General features: G+C 44.5%; 2 protein-coding genes across 2 annotated transcripts in view; one reads left to right on the top strand and one right to left on the bottom strand.

Annotated features, from left to right (window-relative positions):
* Positions 1-4,069: 4,069 nt before the first annotated feature.
* On the bottom strand, positions 4,070-13,189 carry LOC137353486 (retinoic acid-induced protein 3-like). Its single transcript, XM_068019812.1, has 4 exons — positions 12,977-13,189; positions 7,817-8,796; positions 7,154-7,221; positions 4,070-5,340 (listed from the first exon to the last, which is right to left on the bottom strand). Exons 2-4 carry the CDS (start codon positions 8,793-8,795, stop codon positions 5,221-5,223), a joined length of 1,167 nt encoding a protein of 388 aa, XP_067875913.1. The 5' UTR covers position 8,796; positions 12,977-13,189; the 3' UTR covers positions 4,070-5,220.
* The window catches only part of LOC137353487 (parvalbumin, thymic-like), a 37,615-nt gene continuing 20,902 nt past the window's right edge, over positions 6,600-23,312 (top strand). Inside the window, exon 1 of the mRNA XM_068019814.1 lies at positions 6,600-6,786. Coding sequence (XP_067875915.1) covers positions 6,746-6,786 — 41 coding nt within the window. The 5' untranslated portion in view covers positions 6,600-6,745. The remainder of the gene's footprint in view (positions 6,787-23,312) is intronic.

Here is a 23,312-nt window from a genome sequence, read left to right as displayed (position 1 = left end):
CCTTAGCAATGGCTGTTTGCCCGGTTCCTCCCTCTGTTCAGCTCAATGAACCAAAAGAAGAAGCACCCTGTGCAAAACACAATCTTTCTGCTAACACCTTCCTCAATACCTGTGGCATAGCAAACAAAAACTGGTCCCGACTTTCAAAACAAACCCCTTGATCTCAGCAGGTTCACTGAGCAATGCATGGAGTTCAATTCCAGATAAAAGATGGAATACAAAATGAGGTTCGTCAACACACCAGCTTCATCCTGCAGTCTCCAAGAATCAAACATTAATTTCTTGAACAGCGTACTAACCAATGATAGTGGCATTAAAAATATCAAAGGGAAGATGCTGACTCTCACTGGGATACAGTTCCTGAAGGTGCTGACTCTCACTGGGATACAGTTCCTGAAGCTGCTGACTCTCAGTGGGATACAGTTCCTGAAGGTGCTGACTCTCACTGGGATACAGTTCCTGAAGCTGCTGACTCTCACTGGGGGACAGTTCCTGAAGGTGCTGACTCTCAGTGGGATACAGTTCCTGAAGGTGCTGACTCTCCTGGGATACAGTTCCTGAAGCTGCTGACTCTCACTGGGATACAGTTCCTGAAGGTGCTGACTCTCATTGGGATACAGTTCCTGAAGGTGCTGACTCTCACTGGGGGACAGTTCCTGAAGGTGCTGACTCTCACTGGGATACAGTTCATGAAGCTGCTGACTCTCACTGGGATACAGTTCCTGAAGGTGCTGACTCTCACTGGGATACAGTTCCTGACACTCACTGGGATACAGTTCCTGAAGGTGCTGACTCTCATTGGGATACAGTTCCTGAAGGTGCTGACTTTCACTGGGATACAGTTCCTGAAGGTGCTGACTCTCACTGGGATACAGTTCCTGAAGGTGCTGACTCTCACTGGGGGACAGTTCCTGAAGGTGCTGACTCTCACTGGGGGACAGTTCGTGAAGGTGCCGACTCTCACTGGTGGACAGTTCGTGAAGGTGCCGACTCTCACTGGGGGACAGTTCCTGAAGGTGCTGACTCTCACTGGGATACAGTTCCTCACACTCACTGGGATACAGTTCCTGAAGCTGCTGACTCTCGCTGGGATACAGTTCCTGACTCTCACTGGGATACAGTTCCTGAAGCTGCTGACTCTCACTGGGGGACAGTTCCTGAAGGTGCTGACTCACACTGGGGGACAGTTCCTGAAGGTGCTGACTCTCAGTGGGGGGCAATTCCTGAAGGTGCTGACTCTCACTGGGATACAGTTCCTGAAGGTGCTGACTCTCACTGGGATACAGTTCCTGAAGGTGCTGACTCTCACTGGGATACAGTTCCTGAAGTTGCTGACTCTCACTGGGATACAGTTCCTGACACTCACTGGGACACAGTTCCTGAAGGTGCTGACTCTCACTGGGATACAGTTCCTGAAGGTGCTGACTCTCACTGGGATATAGTTCCTGAAGATGCTGACTCTCACTGGGATACAGTTCCTGAAGGTGCTGACTCTCACTGGGAAACAGTTCCTGACTCTCACTGGGGGACAGTTCCTGAAGGTGCTGACTCTCACTGGGAAACAGTGCCTGACTCTCACTGGGGGACAGTTCCTGAAGGTGCTGACTCTCACTGGGATACAGTTCCTGAAGGTGCTGACTCTCACTGGGATACAGTTCCTGAAGGTGCTGACTCTCACTGGGAAACAGTTCCTGACTCTCACTGGGGGACAGTTCCTGAAGGTGCTGACTCTCACTGGGAAACAGTTCCTGACTCTCACTGGGGGACAGTTCCTGAAGGTGCTGACTCTCACTGGGATACAGTTCCTGAAGGTGCTGACTCTCACTGGGGGACAGTTCCTGAAGGTGCTGACTCTCACTGGGGGACAGTTCCTGAAGGTGCTGACTCTCACTGGGGGTCAGTTCCTGAAGGTGCTGACTCTCACTGGGGGACAGTTCCTGAAGGTGCTGACTCTCACTGGGGGACAGTTCCTGAAGGTGCTGACTCTCACTGGGGGACAGTTCCTGAAGGTGCTGACTCTCACTGGGGGACAGTTCCTGAAGGTGCTGACTCTCACTGGGGGACAGTTCCTGAAGGTGCTGACTCTCACTGGGATACAGTTCCTGAAGCTGCTGACTCTCACTGGGGGACAGTTCCTGAAGGTGCTGACTCTCACTGGGATACAGTTCCTGACACTCACTGGGATACAGTTCCTGAAGCTGCTGACTCTCACTGGGGGACAGTTCCTGAAGGTGCTGACTCTCACTCGGGGAACAGTTCCTGAAGGTGCTGACTCTCACTCGCCCCCAGTGCAGCCAATTTGCACACAGCCAGCTCCCACAAACAGTAATGTTATGGTGATCAGGTAATGTCTTTGTGCTGTTGGTTGAAGGATAGATACTGGTCTGAATAGAAGCCAACTGTATTTTGGGTTTTATAATTAAGGGTGCAGAATATATTAAAAAAAACATCAAGTCCATCTAATTAGACGAAGCATTGGTTCGAGTGATTAGGAGCAGAGACTTGAGGCAGTTACCAGTAGAGAGAAGACGAAGACAGGATTTAAGAGGTGTTTAAAATTCACCTCAGCCATTCGTCTTTGTATTTCAAACTACTTGTTCTCTCTCCTGTTCTTCTGGTACTGTATCCCAGAAAGCGTCAGGAACTGTCCCCCAGCGAGAGTCGGCACCTTCAGGAACTGTATCCCAGTGAGTGTCAGCACCTTCAGGAACTGTATCCCAGTGAGTGTCAGCACCTTCAGGAACTGTACCCCAGTGAGTGTCAGCACCTTCAGGAACTGTCCCCCAGTGAGAGTCAGGCCCTTCAGGATCTGTCCCCCAGTGAGAGTCAGCACCTTCAGGAACTGTATCCCAGTGAGTGTCAGCACCTTCAGGAACTGTACCCCAGTGAGTGTCAGCACCTTCAGGAACTGTCCCCCAGTGAGAGTCAGGCCCTTCAGGATCTGTCCCCCAGTGAGAGTCAGCACCTTCAGGAACTGTATCCCAGTGAGAGTCAGCACCTTCAGGAACTGTATCCCAGTGAGAGTCAGCACCTTCAGGAACTGTATCCCAGTGAGAGTCAGCACCTTCAGGAACTGTATCCCAGTGAGAGTCGGCACCTTCAGGAACTGTATCCCAGTGAGAGTCGGCACCTTCTGGAACTGTCCCCCAGAGAGAGTCGGCACCTTCCGGAATTTCCAAAACCTTAAAAAAATCCTTAATGGCTTTGAAGTGTTTTGATTTATTCTGAGTTTATGAAAGGTGCTCGAGAAAATTCTTCAAGTCATTATCTTTAGTGAGGGTGATGAGGCCAGGGGAAAGAAATACAAGAAAATACAATAATATCAAGTCATTAATCTCTGGCTGTTGAGGTGATGCATTCTATATTTTAAAGCAGTTTCTGAATAATATCGTTCTGTTGTTTTCAAGAACTGGTGCTGTGTAAACAGCCTCTCTCTGCAAGCTGTGACTAATGGAAGTGACTGGCTCTGTGATGCCATTTCCAAGTGACTGTCTCATCTTTATAAGCAGGGTGGGTTCAGGTTGTGTTATCTTACTGAGAGCACGGCTGATGAATGAGTAAAATGTCTTTCAACCATGGATTGAACCGGTTTACAGCCGACAAGGAAATGTCTTTTGGATGAGCCAGTCTAATCCTGAACTGCTGTAAATTGTGTGGATAGTGCACGGCCTGATTTCACCGTGCCAGATTCCTCCATTCCCTGAAATGAGTGGGTATTGGGTGTGAATGCACTGCCTGGTGTGCAGCAATCAGACAAATCAGAGAAGTTCCTGGTCCGACCCTCACTTGTCAACCTGTCTGTTCTCAATTGGAGCAGCAGATCCGCTTTACCCATCAAACTCCATGCAGCTTAATGGGTAAATCCCAAGACTGGGGGTGGGGGGTTAAAAAAGAGGGGGAGGAGAGTGGGAAACTCCCGAGTTGTAACCCAAAGTGGGCAATGTTAATGGAGAAAGAAGATTGGCCGAGGTGTAGCTTGAGCAGCTGATGGGGTTAAATTAACTAAAATCGCTCAAAGACCAAAATGCTTTCCCGTTATATTAAGTAATTTAAAGATACATTACACAAATCCTTTAAATAAACTTTATTGCAGCTACAAAAATGTTTTGCTTCAATTTGGCATAATAGTTAAAACACTGACATCTAACATAAATAATATTTACATCTGCAATTTACAGTTATACAGTAATTACACACCATTAAATTAATTCTGTAAGTGCCTCGAGAGGAGGGTCAGTAGAACATTACCTTTGTCCTTTTCCATACAGAACTGGATTCATTTTTGGTAAATAAGTAGATACTAAGGATTGAATGTGCTTAGCTGTTCAAATACAGTACACACACACTCGGAGTGGAGAAGGCAGTTTTACTGATTAAAATATCTGGGCAGACAAGATACAAATCAAAGTAAGGGTGAGAAAAGGTCCCAAATACAGCTAGGTACTGGGGTTTCAATGTGAAAATTTAGGCAAATGAAATGAAAAGGGAAATCTGCGGGCCACCCAAGTCGTCCTGAATTAGGAGAGAGAAAATCAGTCAGGGGTCTGTGTACCTGGTCACTCTGCAGCCAATTGGGACAGTAAGTGATGCGAGGCTGTGATTACTCTCTAGGCTCAATCCTGAATAATGGTCACTTGGACTGGGGACATTCGAGAAGTTGAAGAGTGTAGAGTCACAACCCGAAATAGGGAGTTAAACAGGAGAGAAGTGGAGGGAATGAAAGCAAACAAACAGTCAGTGTTGACCAATATAATTATAATACACACTCGGACATGGAGGATATCGACTTGATCAGGGACATGTGACAAAGTAAATCTCAGGGGTCAATAATCTGATTAATATTGTAGATTAAAATATTAATTTGTTTTCATTATTCTATTCCTGATAAGTATCTTTATGTACAATATATAAATGAGATTTCTTTCTGAAATATTCAGCAATTAAAGCCATATTAGTCTCCAGAGAGTTTACAGCAACCGGCATGTTGCAGCAACCTGGGAAAGGCATTGTGATTACTGGCCACTGTATAAATACTTAAAACATTTCACATCCTTCATGAAAAATCAAATGAAGGGTTTTCAGTTTATTAATATGTAAATTTCCAGGAACTTTGACAGCTCACTGAAGAGTGTCTGTCATCATTCAGCAGGAAGATGGAGAGTGAAGTGACCAGCCCTACAATAGAACCTGCCTGCTGCCTCTGCACAAGCCTGGAATGTTCTAGAACGTAGTCTGCCTGTTCTGGTAGTTGAGGTAAGGATCTTGTAGGAGGGGGGTGGGTTGGTAGCTGGACCTGGTCTTCGGTCGAGGGATTGTAAAATCCTGTGGTGAGGCATACATCTAAAAACAGAAATATGGAGCATTAGAGAGTCATGGGCAACAGCTGATCAGCTTACATAACCTTTGACATAAGAACAACAGAAATAGGGACAAGAGTTGACAATACGACCCATTGAGCCTGCTCCACCATTCAATGATCATGGCTGATCTTGGGCTTCAATTCCACTTTCCTGCCTGTTTGTGATACCCCTCGACTCAGAGACCAAAAATCTGTGTCTCAGCCTTAAATATATTCAATGACGGAGCATCCACAACCCTCTGGGGTAGGGAATTCCAACGATTCACAACCCTATGAGTGAAGAAATTTATCAGTCCTAAATGATCGTCCCCTTATCCTGAGACTGTGCCCCCGTGTTCCAGATTTCCCAGCCAGGGGAAAACAATGTCTCAGGATCACTTGACTGTAGAACAAAGTCCCAAGATTGAGATTGTGCTAACTTCAGTTAGCAGTTCAACTATCTGAACAGTTGAGCTTCTGATCCTTCAGTTCAAATCTCAGATGAGGTGTATGCAGATTTTGTTCAATGGGTAATTGTCTTATTTGTTGTGGCGTCTGTATTCCTACTTTCCAGGCAAGTTGCTGCTGTGACTTCCCATCACCCTAAGAGACTCATGGTATAGCCGAGCTATTCTCTCAGCACTTTTCAGCTCCGAGATGGGGGGGGGGGGGGGGAGGGGGAAAGGAGGAAGAGGCTGTAGCAATGATCAGCTTTGACTGCACAGCTGGTCTTGAATGAATGAATGAATGAATGAATGAATGAGAGGTATTGGGAGTTGGGGCCTCTATTTCAGGGAGATTTAAGGAGATGTCCAACATTACAAGTAGATGGGGAGAAACCATTTTCACTGACAGGGAGGATCAGTAACCAGAGGACCCAGGATTTAACACACTGAAATTGACAAAATAATCAATTAATTTAAAAATATATATAAATACAGGGGAGTGGGCCTGATTGGATAAGCTGCACAGAAATGATGGGCTGAATGGTCTTTCTGTGCTGTCTGATTCTATAGCCAGACCGTGGGAGTTTAACAGCAAAGAGTCTGGGAATGAAAAACTTTCCATTAAAATTCTGCTAGCTTTAAAAAAACCTCTCAACGACTTTTAGAAGATTATTCAGAGGGTTCATTGCATTGCCTGGTCCTCTATTCTCATTGTTCCCTCTCACTTTAAGGATTGGGCTGGATGACGAGGAGTTGGAGTTTGATCTACTCGCTGCCTGGTGACTAGCAATTTGCTTACATTCCTACAGTGTAACAGGTCACCACCCTCATGGTAACCGTGGAGGACAGGATGACAATCCTGAACCATCCTAGTGGGCCCAGACTGGGCTGAAGAGGTTCGTTCAGAGCTGAAAGTGGCCAGTGTGCTTCGAGTAGAGTTTTGTTTAACTTTATTTGTGCAATGAACAATCAGACATGGAATGGGTTGTGCAGCAGAAGCAGGTATGGAAAATCCAGCAATCATTTAGGGACAGTTCAATGCATTGAACAATTTCAATTTTTGGATGACCTGGAATGGATTTCTTATTTGTTCTGCTCGAGAAGTGTGTTGGTGCTTGGTATATAAACAATAAAGCAGTACAGTGCTTGATGGCCCAATAGGCAGCAATCATAGGAACTTAACAGGAGGGGGAAAGGCCATTCAGTCCCTTGAGCCTGCCATTTGCTAGTTAGACCACAGCTGATTTGTATCTTAACTTCATTGAGCCACCTTGGTTCCATAACCTTTTAATACCCTTGGCTCACAAAAATCTATCAATGCAGAGTAACAGACCGAATACACAGAGAAAGGTACCAGGAGACTACTTACATGGTTGCCCGTTGGTGTGGGATTATGGTACGAGGGTGAAGAAACATCATCAAGATATATGGGGTGTCCTGTGTAGGCAAAATGAAAAAAAAAATGAGGGGAGGAAAAGCCAATAGAATCAGTTCATAATCCAACCCAGCCGTCCCATTCAATAGATCAGCCCTGCCCAGTCACCACCTCAAATCCTTCCACCTACATTTACAAAGATATATCCTGACATGCTGTGACAGCCTCAGTCAGAAATCATGGCAGACTGACAAATTGAGAAAAAGCCAAATGCTTCTCAGTTTACATTTGTATTCATTCATTCCTCCCTCACTGGAGCACAGCTGCATTTAGTTCACTCTGAACCTCATTGAAAGTTAAATATTCTTTGGTCCTAACATCAGTTTCATTCCAGTTCAGAATATTCAACACTGCTAATGGAAGACAGGATATTGCAGAAATGGGACGTATTCAGCAATCTGGAAGCATTCCAATTAAAGTTACAGGTGATGTAGGATAGTCCTTAGTTACCAGTCATTACCAAGCCTGGAACAGTATAAAACTACATTCCAATAGACAATTATACAGATAGGCATTTGTGGTTAAATTCATATTTAACTTTTGGAATACAATCTCTCATGCTGTTTGCATTATCCGGCTCCTGCTATAATTACTCACCTCTGCCTGAATCCTCCAAGACGAACACCTGGTTGTCCACACCCTTCATTCCTACACTCTGCTGATTTGTGGATGCACTATCTTGTGGTTCATCTTCAGGCTTTGCAGGGCAGGTGATGTGCCGGAGTTCTGGGATCATGTAGAACAGGATAAAGACCCAGCCATTGGCAACCAGGGCAATGCTGAGAGTAGGATCATCCCACTCAGGACTCTTGTTCAACACAGCATTACCACGGACAAACATTACGATCCACACCACCCAAATAGCTATGGAGAAGAGCATGGTAAGGAATATGTGTGCACCGTGCTTCTTCCATTTTCTATAGTTACCACAGAAAGTGAACATGGAAAGGATGAAAGTCAGAGCCATTAGGAACATAACGTAGATCAACAACATGACAAAGTCTTTGTTTTCATAGATGCAGAAGTTACTGAATCGGACAGTGGCGAGCACCAGATACTCGATGGCAATGATGACTTGTACCAGTGTGAGAGTCAGAACCAGGCCAATCATGTAACACACCTTGGGACCTTTTCCTGAACGCACCAACTTCAGCAACCTCCACACATGGGCCAACAGACAGGAGAAACACACAGTGAAGAGAACTCCCCAGAGGAAGAGCCTGGTACGACATGTCCTCTGATCCAATTTGATGATGAAAGCAAAGGTCAGGCCAAAAATTCCCAAGGTGCTGAGGAGAAAGATGCACTGGATAGGCACACAGGCTCTCTTCCGCCTGTCTGCAATGAATGGGGTGATGCACAGCAGAACCACAATTATTATCAAGGTGCTGATGATCCCCACAGCAGCAATGGCTTCCAGAACAATTCCCCAAACAGCATCGAGATCACACAGATTGAAGTAAACTTCTAGAAGGTCAGAACCACAGCCTCTGGGAGCAGTGACCTGAGCAGATCCACAGTCAAGTGCAGAGAATAGAAGAAAAAGGGACAACATCTGGATTATCTTTTGATTCATCCTGAAAGAGGAGGAGATTATGAATTGTAAAAATCAATAGCTTAAAATGTAGTTTCTCTGCTTGAGTATTTATTTCCCAACCCTAGTTGCCCCATGAGAAAGTGGTGACAAGCCTTTCTCTAGTATTATTCTTTACTTTAAATATATTCCAAAAGGCAACAGTAAAAACTAAATTGGCGAGTAACTGATAAATTATTCCACTTATTACATTAGCAATAATTAGTTTGTAAAGCCAAGTAATGGCAGGGCAGCTCAGCCAAGCGGAATGTGCCTCCTGTGGCATGTGGGAAGTCATGGACGCACCATGTGTCCTTGACAAACATCTGCAGGAAGTGTCCGGCTGCAGAAGCTCGAGCTACGGGTTTCAGGGCTCAAGCGGTGGCTGGAGTCACTGTGATGCAGCCCTGAGGCAGAGAACTACATGGATAGCATGTTTCAGGAGGTAGTCATCCCGGAGCTTAAGAGAGCACAGGCAGAGAGGGACTGGGTGGCTGCCGGACAGCCAAGGTGGTCAAGGCAGGTAGTGCAGGAATCCCCAGAGAGCATCCCACTTTCTAACTGGTATTCAGTTCTGAGTACTGAGAGGGTTCCTCTGGAGAGTGCAGTGAGAGTCATGACCAGAGCACCATGGGTGGCTCAGCTGTGCCGGGAGGGAGGAGAAAGGACAAGAGTGTAATAGTGGTAGGGGATTTTATGGTTTGGGGAACAGATAGGCATTTCTGTGGTCACAGATGTATTTCCAGGATTGTATATTGCTTCCCTGGTGCAAGGCTCATTGATATCACTGAGTGGCTACAGAGCATTCTGGAGGGCAAGGATGCACAGCCAGAGGTAATGGTCCACATTGGTACCAACAATACAGGAAGAAAGAGGGATGAGGTATTGCATGGCAGAGTTTAGGGAGTTAGGAATGAAATTAACAAGCAGGACCTCAAAAGGTAACAATCTCTGGATTACTCCCAAGGCCACGTGCTAGTGAGTATAGAAGTAGGAAAATACACCAGATGAATGTGTGGCTGGAGAGATGGTGCAGGAGGGAGGGCTTCAGATTCTGGGGTATTTGGATCGGTTTTAGGGAACGTGGGACCTGAACAGGACTGGGACAAATATCCTAGCAGGAAGGTTTGCTAGTGCTATTGGGAATGGTTTAAACTAGACTGATAGGGGAATGGGAACCTTAGAGTGTAGTCTTAGACAGGACAATTTTAGGGCAGGGAACAGGAGGCAGAAAATTAGAGAGTGACTCTGAAAGACAGAAGAAGCAAAGGTTAAAAAGTGCACAGCACAGGAATTTGGCAGTGCTAAAAGGTATTTATTTAAATGCAAGGAGTATATCAAATAAAGCCAATGAGCTGAGGGCACAGAGACACATGGCAACATAATATTGTTGCTTTAATGGAAACTTGGCTTAAGGGAGGGGCAAGAATGGCAACTCAACATTGGGCAGCACAGTGGCGCAGTGGTTAGCACTGCAGCCTCACAGCTCCAGGGACCTGGGTTCAATTCTGGGTACTGCCTGCGCGGAGTTTGCAAGTTCTCCCTGTGACCACGTGGGTTTCCGCCGGGTGCTCCGGTTTCCTCCCACAGCCAAAGACTTGCAGGTTGATAGGTAAATTGGCCATTGTAAATTGCCCCTAGTATAGGTAGGTGGTAGGGGAATTGTGAGGATGTGGTAGGGAATATGGGATTAATGTAGGATAGTATAAATGGGTGGTTGATGGTTGGCACAGACTCAGTGGGCCGAAGGGCCTGTTTCAGTGCTGTATCTCTAAATAAATAAACAAACATTCCTGGATATAGAGTTTTCAGGCAGGATAGAGAGGGAGATAAAAAAGGAGGGGGTGTAGCATTATTAGTCAAGGAATCAATAACAGCTTTGAGGAGGGATGATATGGACTCATCTGATGATTCATTTAGCACATGGAAGGAACTCAAATAAAAAAAAAGGGGCAGCCACACTACTCGGAGTGTACTCTCGACCCCCAAATAGAGAGAGGGAGGTAGAAGAACAAATATGTAGGCAACTTTGAGTGCAAAAACTATAGGGCAATAATAGCCAGGGATTTCAACTACCCCAATATCAACTGGGATACAAAGAAAGTGTGAAGGGCATAAAATTCTTGAACGGTGTTCAACAGAGCCTTTTTAGCCAGCAGGTAACAAGCCCAACAGGAGAGGGGGCACAATTCAAGATTTAGTTTTCAGTAATGAAGCTGGGCAAGTGGAGGAATTAACAATGGGTGACCTTTTTGGAGATAGTGATCATAATACAGTAACTTTTAGCATAATCATGGAAAAGGACAAAGGTAAAACAGGAGTTAAAGTTGTAAATTGGGGGGAAGGCAAATTTTACAAAGGTGATGTTCCCATGCATCTGCTGCTCTTGTCCTTCGAGGTGGTAGAAATCGCGGGTTTGGAAGGTGCTGTCGAAGGAGCCTTGGTGCATTGCTGCAGTGTATCTTGTAGATGGTAAACACTGCTGCCATTGTGCGTCAGTGGTGGAGGGAGTGAATGTTTGTGGATGGGGTGCCAATCAATTGGGCTCCTTTACCCTGGATGGTGTCGAGTTTCTTGTGCTGTTGGAGCTGCACCCATCCAGGCAAGTGGAGAGTATTCCATCACACTCCGGACTTATGCCTTGTAGATGGTGGACAAACATTGCGGAGTCAGGAGGGGAGTTACTCGTCACAGAATTCCCAGCCTCTGACCTGCTTTTGTAACTTTACAATTGCTAAATGGCATCATTGGCCCATTGACAAGGCACAAACCCTCAGGAATCTACAATGAACAGTGAGTGGGGAGAACAGCTGCTCAACAGTCTGGACTTAGTGACAATTTGCAAATGAGGAGAGGCTGAAACATTCACTCCCTCCACCACCGACGCACAGTGGCAGCAGTGTGTACCATCTACAAGATGCACTGCAGCAATGCACTAAGGCTCCTTAGACAGCACCTTCCAAACCCGCGACCTCTATCAACTAGAAGGACAAGGACAGCAGATGCGTGGGAACATCACCACCTGCAAGTTCCCCTCCAAGTCACACACCATCCTGACTTGGAACTATATCGCCGTTCCTTCACTGTCGCTGGGTCAAAATCCTGGAACTTCCTTCCTAACAGCACTGTGGGTGTACCTACCCCACATGGACTGCAGCGGTTCAAGAAGGCAGCTCACTACCACCTTCTCAAGGGCAATTAGGGATGGGCAATAAATGCTGGCCTGGCCAGTGATGCCCACATCCAATGAATGAAAAAAAAAATGACTGCACAATTGAGCTGGAGTGGGGAGGAAAGGGCACACCAGGGAACTAGTGAACAAGAGAGAGAGAGAGAGAGAAAGGCAGATATGCAAAAATCCACCCAAAAAGCAGAAAACAGAACTGGAAAAGGTCATGGTTTCCACGAGGGCACAATCTGAGACCGGACACTAAAATATTCCCAACAATCTCCTAAACTCACTTCATTTCAACTAAAAAATCATTTAGAAAAACACAATTGCAAAGAGGATCAGAGATTACCCAAGCGGTCAACATGGTGTCCTCCAGAACTGGCAGGGCTCACACTGTAACCGGGGATAACCGGGGCTCACACTGTAACCGGGGATAACCGGGGCTCACACTGTAACCGGGGATAACCGGGGCTCACACTGTAACCGGGGATAACCGGGGCTCACACTGTAACCGGGGATAACACTGTAACCGGGAATAACCGGGATAACACTGTAACCGGGGATAACCGGGATAACACTGTAACCGGGGATAACCGGGGCTCACACTGTAACCGGGGATAACCGGGATAACACTGTAACCGGGGATAACACTGTAACCGGGGATAACCGGGGCTCACACTGTAACCGGGAATAACACTGTAACCGGGGCTCACACTGTAACCGGGGATAACCGGGACACACGCTGTAACCGGGAATAACCGGGACACACGCTGTAACCGGGAATAACCGGGCTCAGGGCGGCTTCTCTCCGCTCTGGTAACAGTTTCAGAAAAGCAAAACCCAAAGTCTTGCAAACTCCTGTTCTCATCGCACGGGTTAAATTCAATTAAATCAGCCTCGGGAAAAAAGCGTCAAGAAAAATCCGGCCCCGAATTCAGCGCCTGTTATCAGGTTTTGAAACTTTCCGTTTATTTTAAAAACAATTAAAAGTTTAAAATGAATTAGTGATTACCTGCCAGTCACTATCCAATCTCAATACTCCTAGGTCAGGCTGATAAAACTAATCAATCCTCAGTGTCTGCACTTTTATATCCACCAGGTGTGTCCACCTTGGGCGTCAGCTTTCACTCCAGGTGTTGTCTGGAACGTGCTTCCGCCCCTTGAGTTACACTGTTGATCTCATTGTGTTTTTTACCTGTTCGACTGCTCCTTGATATTGTCACATGTTGGAGCTGTTAGAATGAGCACATTCCTAATGATAGATCTCGCCTCGATTATTATTCACACAACTTCATTCTGGAAATACTTTCCATTCATTTCAAAAGACTTGCATTTCTATATCGCCTCTCACAAGCTCAGGATGCCCCAAAGCGCTTTACAGCCAATGAAATACTCTTTGAAGTGTTGTAAGGCAGGAAACGCGCCAGCCAATTTGCGCACAGCAAGATCCCACAAATAGGCCTGTCTGACCCTCATGCCCTGAAACACTTCACCAGACTGGTCCTATTTGATGTTCACTATGGCTCACTATCTAACACTCTGATTTCTGTCAGAAGGTTGTGTGTTCAAATCCAACTCCAGGGACTTGAGCACAGAGTGTAGGCTGGCACTCCTAGAGCAGTACATAAGGACATAAGAAATAGCAACAGGAGTAGGCCATTTGGCTCCACTATTCAAGGAGATCATGGCTGATCCCCAACCTCAATTCCACTTTCCCACCCGAACCTCTTATCTCTTGATTCCCCAAGAGTTCAAAAATCTATCAATTTCAATCTTGAATATACTCAGCGACTGAGCATCCACAGCTCTCGGAGAAAGAGAGTTCCAAAGATTCACAACCCCCTGAATAAAGAAATTTCTGCCTGCCTTAGTCCTAAACGTCCATCTCCTTATCCTGAGACTGTGACCCCGTGCTCTAGACGCTCCAGCCAGGGGGAAACAGCCTCTCAGCATCTACCCTGTCAAACTCTCATTTCAATGAGATCACCTCTAATTCTTCTAAACTCCAGAGAATTTAGGCCCATTCTACACAATCGCTCTTCTCATAGGACAACCCTTTCATTCCAGGAACCAATCTAGTGAAACTCCACTGCAGCCTCTTTGAGGCATGTATATCCTTTCTTAGCAAGTATTGGACAGAATATAACCTATGGCACCATTGGAAGCAGAGCAGGAGAGTCCTGGATACCATAATACTGTTTGTGGGATCTTGCTGTGTGAAAATTGGCTGTTGTGTTTCCTACATTACAACAGTGACTAAACTTCAAAAGTTGTAAAGTTTATTGGTTGTAAAGAGCTTTGGGATGTCCTCATGCTGTGAAAGTTACTATAAAAATGCACATTCCTTCTTTTCATTCCCTAATACTCATCAGCCCATTCTTACTGACCCCACCCGCAATGTGCTCCATCAGGGGCTTCTCAACTCCCCAATGTTACTGCAAAATTGGGAATAATTTCAGCAGTTTGCACTGGTTAAGGTGTTGTTGGTAGAGACGTCACATGTAGTTTCAATGTTGCTGAGGTAGGGTCAGGGTTTCAAGTCAGTCTGTTCCTGATCGTCATCCAGTGATCCTAATGGGAAGAGATTGTGTGTGAACATTCAGCGGGGCAGGACTGTGTGCAAATAATCTGGCAACACTCACAGTTTGTGGCCACAAATCTGATACCATCCTACAGACAATGAGTGTGGATGAATTACCATAAACAGGAGACGAGTTACAGGGAGAGAGTAAGAGGCAAACTAACTCCCATAGAGAGATTATTGAGGCTGCAGATTGTACACTGGGATTAGACCAAGGAGCTCAACTCCACCTCTCTTTACCAACATTTACATGACAATTTTATTCATAAATGTACAATATTTTTGTCGATTGATTTTACTTGGAGTTGGTTTGAGAGTTTTAAGCAGCTGTCTGATTTTATTGACAGAAGGTTTGATGGGATTTGGAGAGTAGATGTATCTGAAGTCTCTCAGACCGTCAGCAAAAGTAGTTTTAGTAAAAGCTCCAAGTTAATTTTTCCTGTTCTCTGATCCTCTCCTGAAGGTTTTGGCTGTTGCTGGGGTGCAGATTCCAAAATTGCTGGTGGCCTCTTGTTTTTATAGGTCAGCTCAGTCCGGACACCAAGCACAGCTACTCAACAGCACTGGGCAGATTTTTTTTTTATTTAGAGATACAGCACTGAAACAGGCCCTTCAGCCCACCGAGTCTGTGCCGACCAACAACCACCCATTTATACTAATCCTATATTCCTACCACATCCCCCTACCACCTACCTACACTAGGGGCAATTTATAATGGCCAATTTACCTATCACCTGCAAGTCTTTGGCGGTGGGAGGAAACCGGAGTACCCGGCGAAAACCCACGCGGTCACAGGGAGAACTTGCAAACTCCGCACAGGCAGTACCCAGAATCGAACCCAGGTCCCTGGAGCTGTGAGGCTGTGGTGTTAACCACTGCACCACTGTGTCTGTCTTCACTGTAGAAGACACAAAAAACATTCCAAGAATACTTGAAAATTAAGAGGTAAAAGGGAGGGAGGAACTTTAGCAATCACAATCACCAGGGAAAAGGTACTGGGAAAACTATTAGAACTAATGGCTGACAAGTCCCTTGGACCTGATGGCTTGAATCCTAGGGTTTTAAAAGAAGTGGCTGCTGAGATAGTGGATGCATTGGTTGTGATCTTCCAAAATTCTCTAGATTCTGGAAAGGTCCCAGCGGATTGTAAAATCGCAAATGTTACACCTTTATTCAAGAAAGGAGGGAGACAGAAAACAGGAAACTATAGGCCAGTTAGCCTAACATCTGTTATAGGGAAAATGCTAGAATCCATTATTAAGGAGGTAATAACAGGACATTTAGAAAATACAATCAGGCAAGGGAAATCGTGTTTGACTAATTTATTAGAGTTCTCTGAGGAGGTAACAAGCAAGGTGGATAAAGGGGAACCTGTAGATGGGGTGTACTTGGATTTCCAAAAGGCATTCGATAAGGTGCCACATCAAAGGTTACTAGACAAAATAAGAGCCCATAGTGTAGCGGGTAGCATATTAGTATAGATAGAGGATTGGTTAGCTAACAGGAAGCAGAGAGTATGGATAAATGGGTCTTTTTCGGGTTGGCAAGTCGTTACTAGTGGAGTGCCGCAGATATCAGTGCTGGGGCCTCAACTATTTACAATTTATATCAATGACTTGGATGAAGGAAGCAAATGTATGGTAGCTAGATTTGCTGATAACACAAAGATAGGTAGGAGAGTAAGCTGTGAAGAGGACATAACGAGTCTGCAAAGCGATATAGATAGGTTAAGTGAGTGGGCAAAGATTTGGCAGATGGAGTATAACGTGGGAAAATGTGAACTTGTCCACATTGGCAGGAAGAATAGAAAAGCAGTATATTATTTAAATGGAGAAAGACTGCAGAATTCTGCAGTACAGAGGGATCTGGGTGTCCTGGTACATGAATCACAAAAAGTCAGTATGCAGGTACAGCAAGTGATTAGGAAGGTAAATAGAATGTTGGCATTTATTGCAAGGGGAATCGAGTATAAAATTAGGGAAGCTTTGCTGCAGCTGTACAGGCCTTTGTTAGTTCGCATTTGGAGTACAGTTTTGGTCTCCTTAAGAAAGGATATAATTGCATTAGAATCAGTTCAGAGAAGGTTCACTCAACTGATTCCTGGGATGAAGGGGTTATTTTATGAGGATAGGTTGAACAGGTTGGGCCCATACCCATTGGAATTTAGAAGAATGAGAGGTGATCTTATTGAAACATAAGATCCTGAGGGGATTTGACAGGGTGGATGATGAGAGGATGTTTCCACGTGTTGAGGAATCTGGAACTGGGGGACACAGTTTAAAATTTAGGAGTCTCCCATTTAAGATGGAGATGAGGAGAAATGTTTTCTCTCAGAACATTGTTAGTTTGTAGAATCCAAGTACACCCCATCTACAGGTTCCCCTTCTTCTCAGAGAGCAGTGGAGGCTGGATCATTGAATATATTCAAGGCTGAGTTAGACAGATTTTTGATCGACAAGGGAGTTGAGGGTTATGGGGGGCCTGCAGGAAAGTGGAGTTAAGGCCACAATGAGATCAGCCATGATCTTATTAAATGGTGGAGCAGGCTCGAGGGGCTGAATGGTCTACTCCTGCTCCTAATTCTTGTGTTATGTGTTCTTGTGCTGGTCAATTCTCCTTCCTTAGTCCAAGGAACCTGAAGCCAGTTATGATGCTGTAAGAAATATGGGTTTTTATTTTTTTTTTCTTGTACTATGAATTTTATATACTATACTTTATAAATGTTTGTGTTGGCTTTTGGTAAGCAAAGAGTTAACTGTTGGTATTTGAAGAGCTGTTTTGATTAGTTTAGGCGTAAATAAAGGATGTCATGCCATGATTAGGGTAACAAGTTGGATGAAATTAGATATTTATAGAGACAAAGGGTAAAAAGTTAGAACAATTCAGGATCAGTAAATGGAAATTAGACAGCTTGAAATGATTGAGTAGGAAGTTATGCTGGAAGGAATTCAGACACAAACTAACAATGGGGGCAGGAGTAGGTTGATTCAGAATAACTGGGCAGGTTGCATATTTTTGATAGTGTTGCTAAACTTTGATTGTAATTGTGTTACCAAAGAACAATTTAAACTCCAGATCATTGGCATAGTGCAGGATATGGCCACGATTGTTGTACTGATCTACTGATTTATCTGTGAATGGGCTATTGATTGTATTAAATATGGTATGAATGGTGAGAGTTAAAGTTAATTACTTTTACCAAATGTGGTAGGAGAAATCATCAATGATGTGATTAACCAGACGGCTGGGCCTGACGGAAAATAAAGATTCTGGAAGGGACTTCATCATTAACAAGAATAAGTAGGAATATGGGATTAATGTAGGATTAGTATAAATGGGTGGTTGATGGCCGGCACAGACTCGGTGGGCCGAAGGGCCTGTTTCAGTGCTGTATCTCTCTATGACTCTAAGAAAATGATGACACCAATGAAAAAACACTGAACCTTAGTCTAAATAAAGGAATGTATGAGACCAGGGACTGAACCACCAGGATACATGATTAGAACTGTATAAAAATCCCTGGAGCCTGTCCGAGGTACTCTATCCCCTACCAAAGACCAGCAGAAGAGGAACAGAGGGGAGAATGTTGCCCAGAGTCTGACAATTTTTGGAAAGCAAGGAAAAGTGGATAGCTGTTGCTTATTGCCTATTGTTAAGTATACTTTAATAAATTCTGGTTGATTGACTATACTTTGGCTGTTATCCCTGTCTGACCAAACTGATTGTCTTGTCCGAACTAAAGGAAAATAAAAGGATATTTTCCCACAATGCCAGTGATGTTGCTTCAGCTGGGAGCAGTTAACACAGCACAGATCCGAAATAGAACATGGGATATTTTGGCACTCTTGGCTTTCCTTTTCATACATTGTAAGATAACAATAAGAAACATGTTAAACAGCGAAGCAGTCTTGAAATTCCCAGTATTCTTTCCGTTTACTTTTGTGATTTGTGGTGAAATTCCCCCATTGGTACCTGGAGGATTTGCTCCAGTTGCTTTCCAGTGAAATGTAAAAATGAGGCATTTTAAGGGGAATTGAATTTAAATTCCACCAGCTGCTGTGGTGAGATTTGAACCCATGTCCCCAGGGCATTAGCCTGGGCTTTTGGATTACTAATATAAAATAAAAACAGAACCTGCTAGAAAGACTTAGCAGGTCTGGCAGCATCTATGGAGAGAGAAACAGAGTTAACGTTTCAGGTCAGTGACCCTTCATCAGAATTGGCAAAGGTCAGAAAAGAGTTAGGTTTTAAGCAAGTGAAGGGGTGGGGGGTTTGTGGGAAAGAGAACAAATGGGAAGGATTACTAGTCCAGTGGCATTACCGTTATGCCGCCAGCTCCCTATCAGAAGGAGGGAAGGGTTTAATATCAAGGAAGTGAGGTCAGAAATATGTGAAAACAGAGCACATTGTGTAATCTCAAGAATTTTTAGATTCTAGATTCCTGTGGTTTTCATTTACTGGGAGCTTATGGTATTATCAGCTATGACACATCCAACACCTGACCCAGCACACCCCATAATACCCTCATCTCCAGCTCATGTGTCAGCTCAGATGATCACCCTCTATGAAAGCACTATCGGAGATAATTCCAAGTGTTAGTTGCAGCTCCTGTACGAGTGCAATAAGGTCCACCAAGAGAATCATTTCCACTGGCTAACTCCTGAAGAACAATGGCTTTCGCCCTCCCAGACTTTCAGATCATAAAACAAAGAGTCAGTAATTCGCAAGATGCAAATGTACCAAGCAGCTGTTAACACCTGGGAACAATGAAAGGCCTAAGTGGCCCCGTGAAAGCAAACTTCTGGACTCTGCATATTGGAACAGTTAAATAAGCTATTGACTTCTGAGTCCAGATAAATTTAACAGACTTTCTGAAGTCAGACAGGCTGTAAGAAGGATGACAATCAGCAGTGACAGCTCGAGAGGGAGATAGGGAAGGGATGAAGGGACCGAAGGTATGGTTGCTAAATTTGCTGATGACACAAAGATAGGTAGGAAAGTAAGTTGTGAAAAGGACATAAGGGGTTACAAAGCAATATAGACAGGTTAAGTGAGTGGGCAAAGATCTGGCAAATGGAGTATAATGTGGGAAAATGTGAAATTGTCTATTTTGGCAGGAAGAATAAAAAAAGCATATTATCTAAATGGTGAGAGATTGCAGAGCTCTGAGATGCAGAGGGATCTGGGTGTCCTAGTGCACGAATCGCAAAAGATTAGTATGCAGGTACAGCAAGTAATTATGAAAGCTAATAGAATGTTATCATTTATCGCAAGGGGAATTTAATACAAAGGTAGGGAGGAGGTTATAGGTTATGATTCAGCTATACAGGACATTGGTGAGACCACATCTGGAGTACTGTGTACAGTATTGGTCTCCTTATTTAAGTAAGGATGTAAATGCGTTGGAAGCAGTTCAGAGAAGGTTTACTAGATTAATAGGTAGGTTGTCTTACAAGGAAAGGTTGGACTGGTTAGGCTGGAGTTTAGAAGAGTAAGAGGTGACTTCATTGAAACATATAAGATCCTGAGGGGTTTTGACAGGGTGGATGTGGAAAGGATGTTTCCCCTTGTGGGAGAATCTAGAACTAGGGGTCACTATTTAAAAATAAGGGGTCGACCATTTAAGACAGAGATGAGGAGAAATTTTTTCTCTCAGAGGGTCGTGAGTCTTTGGAATTCTCTTCCTCAAAAGGTAGTGAAAGCAGAGTCTGAATATTTTTAAGGCAGAGGTAGATAGATTCTTGATAAGCAAGGGGGGGGGGGTGAAATGTTATCGGGGGTAGGTGGGAATGTGGAGTTGAGGTTACAATCAGATCAGCCGTGATCTTATTGAATGGCAGAGCAGGCTCGAAGGGCCGAGTGGCCTACTCCTGCACCTAATTCGTATGTTCGTATGGGAACACCTGCAAAGACTTGAATCTGTTCTGAAAGTTGAAGCTGGTGGAGAAGTAGAAGACCAGCAGGATTGCCAGGAATCGCCTTATTGACGGACATCCAGGTCGGAAGTGCTCAGAGAAGTGAATGAAGAGGATAGTGATTTTTGAGAAGGCCTGGGAGATCCGTCCCATTACAACTGGGAGGGGTTTGGGACTTTTTACCACAAAGGATTTTGCCATCAAAAAGGACTGTTCAATGTGTAAGTGTGGTGTGAGGTTTTCAAGTACTTTAATAAGTAAAGAACTACCTTTCTTTGGAACTTGGGGTATCAGCTACTTACAAAGTACAATTCAGTTAATTGGGGATTTCTTTTAGTTTAGTTGTTATAATAAAAGTCATAAAACATGAAATCCTGTCATGTAATTCTTGAAATTGATCTGGGGGTTCATATCTCGTATTTTTCACATTAACAATCTCACTGAGGTCATATCACTTGCAAAACAACTGCAAACTCGTCCCCAACAACTGACCTCCATGACCTCTTCCCTTCCTATCTCTGTAACTTGTACCTCCGTACAACCCTCCAACAACTCTATCTGCCTCCAATTCTGGCCTATTTTGCCTCCCCTGTTCCCTTCACCTCACCATTTGTGGCTGTGCCTTCAGCCGGTGAGACCCTAAGCTCTGGAATTCCAATCCCTGCTCACACCCCCCCACCAAACCTCTCTACTCCTTAAAACCTACATCTTTGACCAAGCTATTGGCCACCTGTCCTAAAATCTCATTATGTGGCTTGGTGTCAATGTTTGTCTGATTTATGCTCCATTATACTATGTCAGAAGTGCTATCTAAATGCAAGTTGATATGCTGGTGCCATGACAAGTGCTATGTCTAATGATGATTTTTTAAAAATCCATTGTTTGGAAACCTGAATTAAACTTTGAAAAGAAACAGGAGGCACAAAAACCGATAAAAGACCACTGCTAGCAGCTAAAATAGCCAATGCAATTTGCATCTAAATATCCTACATATCAAAGTATCGAGGTGGAGACGTAGGTCTGGTAAATCTCCTATCAGAACAACGGCTTGAGAACTTTGAATGAGCTACCTGTCTTGCCTTCATTAACAAGACATTAAAGGCAATCTTGGCACATTAACACTGGTGGAGACAACCCATTCAAAGGGTAAGTATTGAGACAATGAGACCTGAGAGAGATTGGGAGTTCTTAAACCTGATCTAATTAAGTTGTAATAAAGAGAATACACTGGGCCATCATGTAACAGACTCGCCAGCTGTGTGAAAACTTGCAGTTCCTTCCCTCTACAGCAGACAAGCACCCGAGTTTGGCATCTCCCTCTCTCTCTCCGGGCCACCCTGTAAGTTCGAACCCTGCCTGCTGGCTGTAAACGTCCAAGTCTATCATTGTTGCAGACAGAGACCCTGGGAAGAAAACCATCTACATCACTGTCTCCAAGAAAACCCTGAGCCAGGTGGCCACCTCTACCAGCCAGAAACTTCAGGACCACCAAATTCATCCAGAAGACAACTGAGTCACCAAACCCCACAGATTGTATATTCTATTTATTGCTCCAGACTCTAATCGAACCAATCTATTCTTCTCCACTCTGTAAACTATTTGTATGTATGTGTAATGCTCGTGTGTGTGTATATGAAGGTTGGAGCATAGTTTATTATTTTACTTAGATGGTTTTGGTTTTAAGCACAATAGACTAACCTCTTTTTTGTTTAAACTCAAGAAAACCTGTCTGATTAGTTCTTTAACGATCACAGCATATAAACACTCACTGAATTGGCAAGCATATCCACTATTTAAAAGAAATGAACCCTGTTGCGGTCAAACAAGGAGAGGGACAAGAGGGAGCATTTTGACCCTCTCCTCACCTGCTCGTAACACTGGATAGAGGAAACAAAATATTTGTGGATTTCTCTTCCTTATTAACAGGACTGGTCAGGCTGGTTCTGTCAGTCATTAACCCATAGGCCTGTTTATGACTCTCTCATCTGCATCATGTGAAAGGATGGGCCAAGAAACAATTGCGTCAACAAATTGAGAAAATCTGAGTCAGGTTAGGGAATGTCCTCAAGCTTACTCCAAAGGTATTAATTAAGACCTGTGTTAATACACCAACTGCCCACCCGGCCTACTCCTCATACCATTGTTCCTGTCAATGATTCATACAGCCTATATTTGGGATGCTCCACTCCCTTTCTGAGCTATTAGCTGATGTAAACACGGAGTGAGGTCAAACTTGGCGTCATAACTGATAATACAAAGGACGGAACGGCAAGGTCAGAAGCTGAAGTGAGACAGTCCACAGGCCTGGAAAAGAGTAGGTTAGAATCATGGAATCTTACAGCACTTGAGGAGGCTATTCAGCCCATTGTACATGTGCTGGCTCTTTGAAAGAGCTATCTAATTAGACCCACTCCCCCCCCCGCTCTTTCCCCATCACCCTGAAATTCTTTCTCCTTCAATTATTTATCCATTTTCCTTCTGAAAGTTACTATTGAATCTGCTTCATAGAAATTCACAGCATGCAAGGAGGTCACACCCAGCCCATCGCCTCTGTGCTGACCGACAAGTAGCCATCCAACCTTATCCCACTTTCCAGCTCGGTCCGTAGCCTTGTAGGTCACAGCAGTTTAAGTGTATATCCAATGTGATGAGGGTTTCTGCCTCTACCACCCTTTCATGCAGTGAGTTCCAGATCCCCACCATCCTCTGGGTCCCTCCAATCCCCTCTAAACCTCCTACCTCTTACCCTAAAGCTCTGGCCCTGGTATGGACCCCTCAACCAAGGGGAACAGGGCCTTCTCATCCATTCCATCTAGACTGCTCATAATTTTATACACTTCAATTAGGTCTCT

The sequence above is a fragment of the Heterodontus francisci genome, chromosome 41 (genome assembly GCF_036365525.1).
Source record: "Heterodontus francisci isolate sHetFra1 chromosome 41, sHetFra1.hap1, whole genome shotgun sequence".
Classification (NCBI taxonomy): Eukaryota; Metazoa; Chordata; class Chondrichthyes; order Heterodontiformes; family Heterodontidae; genus Heterodontus; species Heterodontus francisci.
Note: the sequence above shows the minus strand (reverse complement) of the source record. Positions and strands in the feature narration are given on the sequence as shown.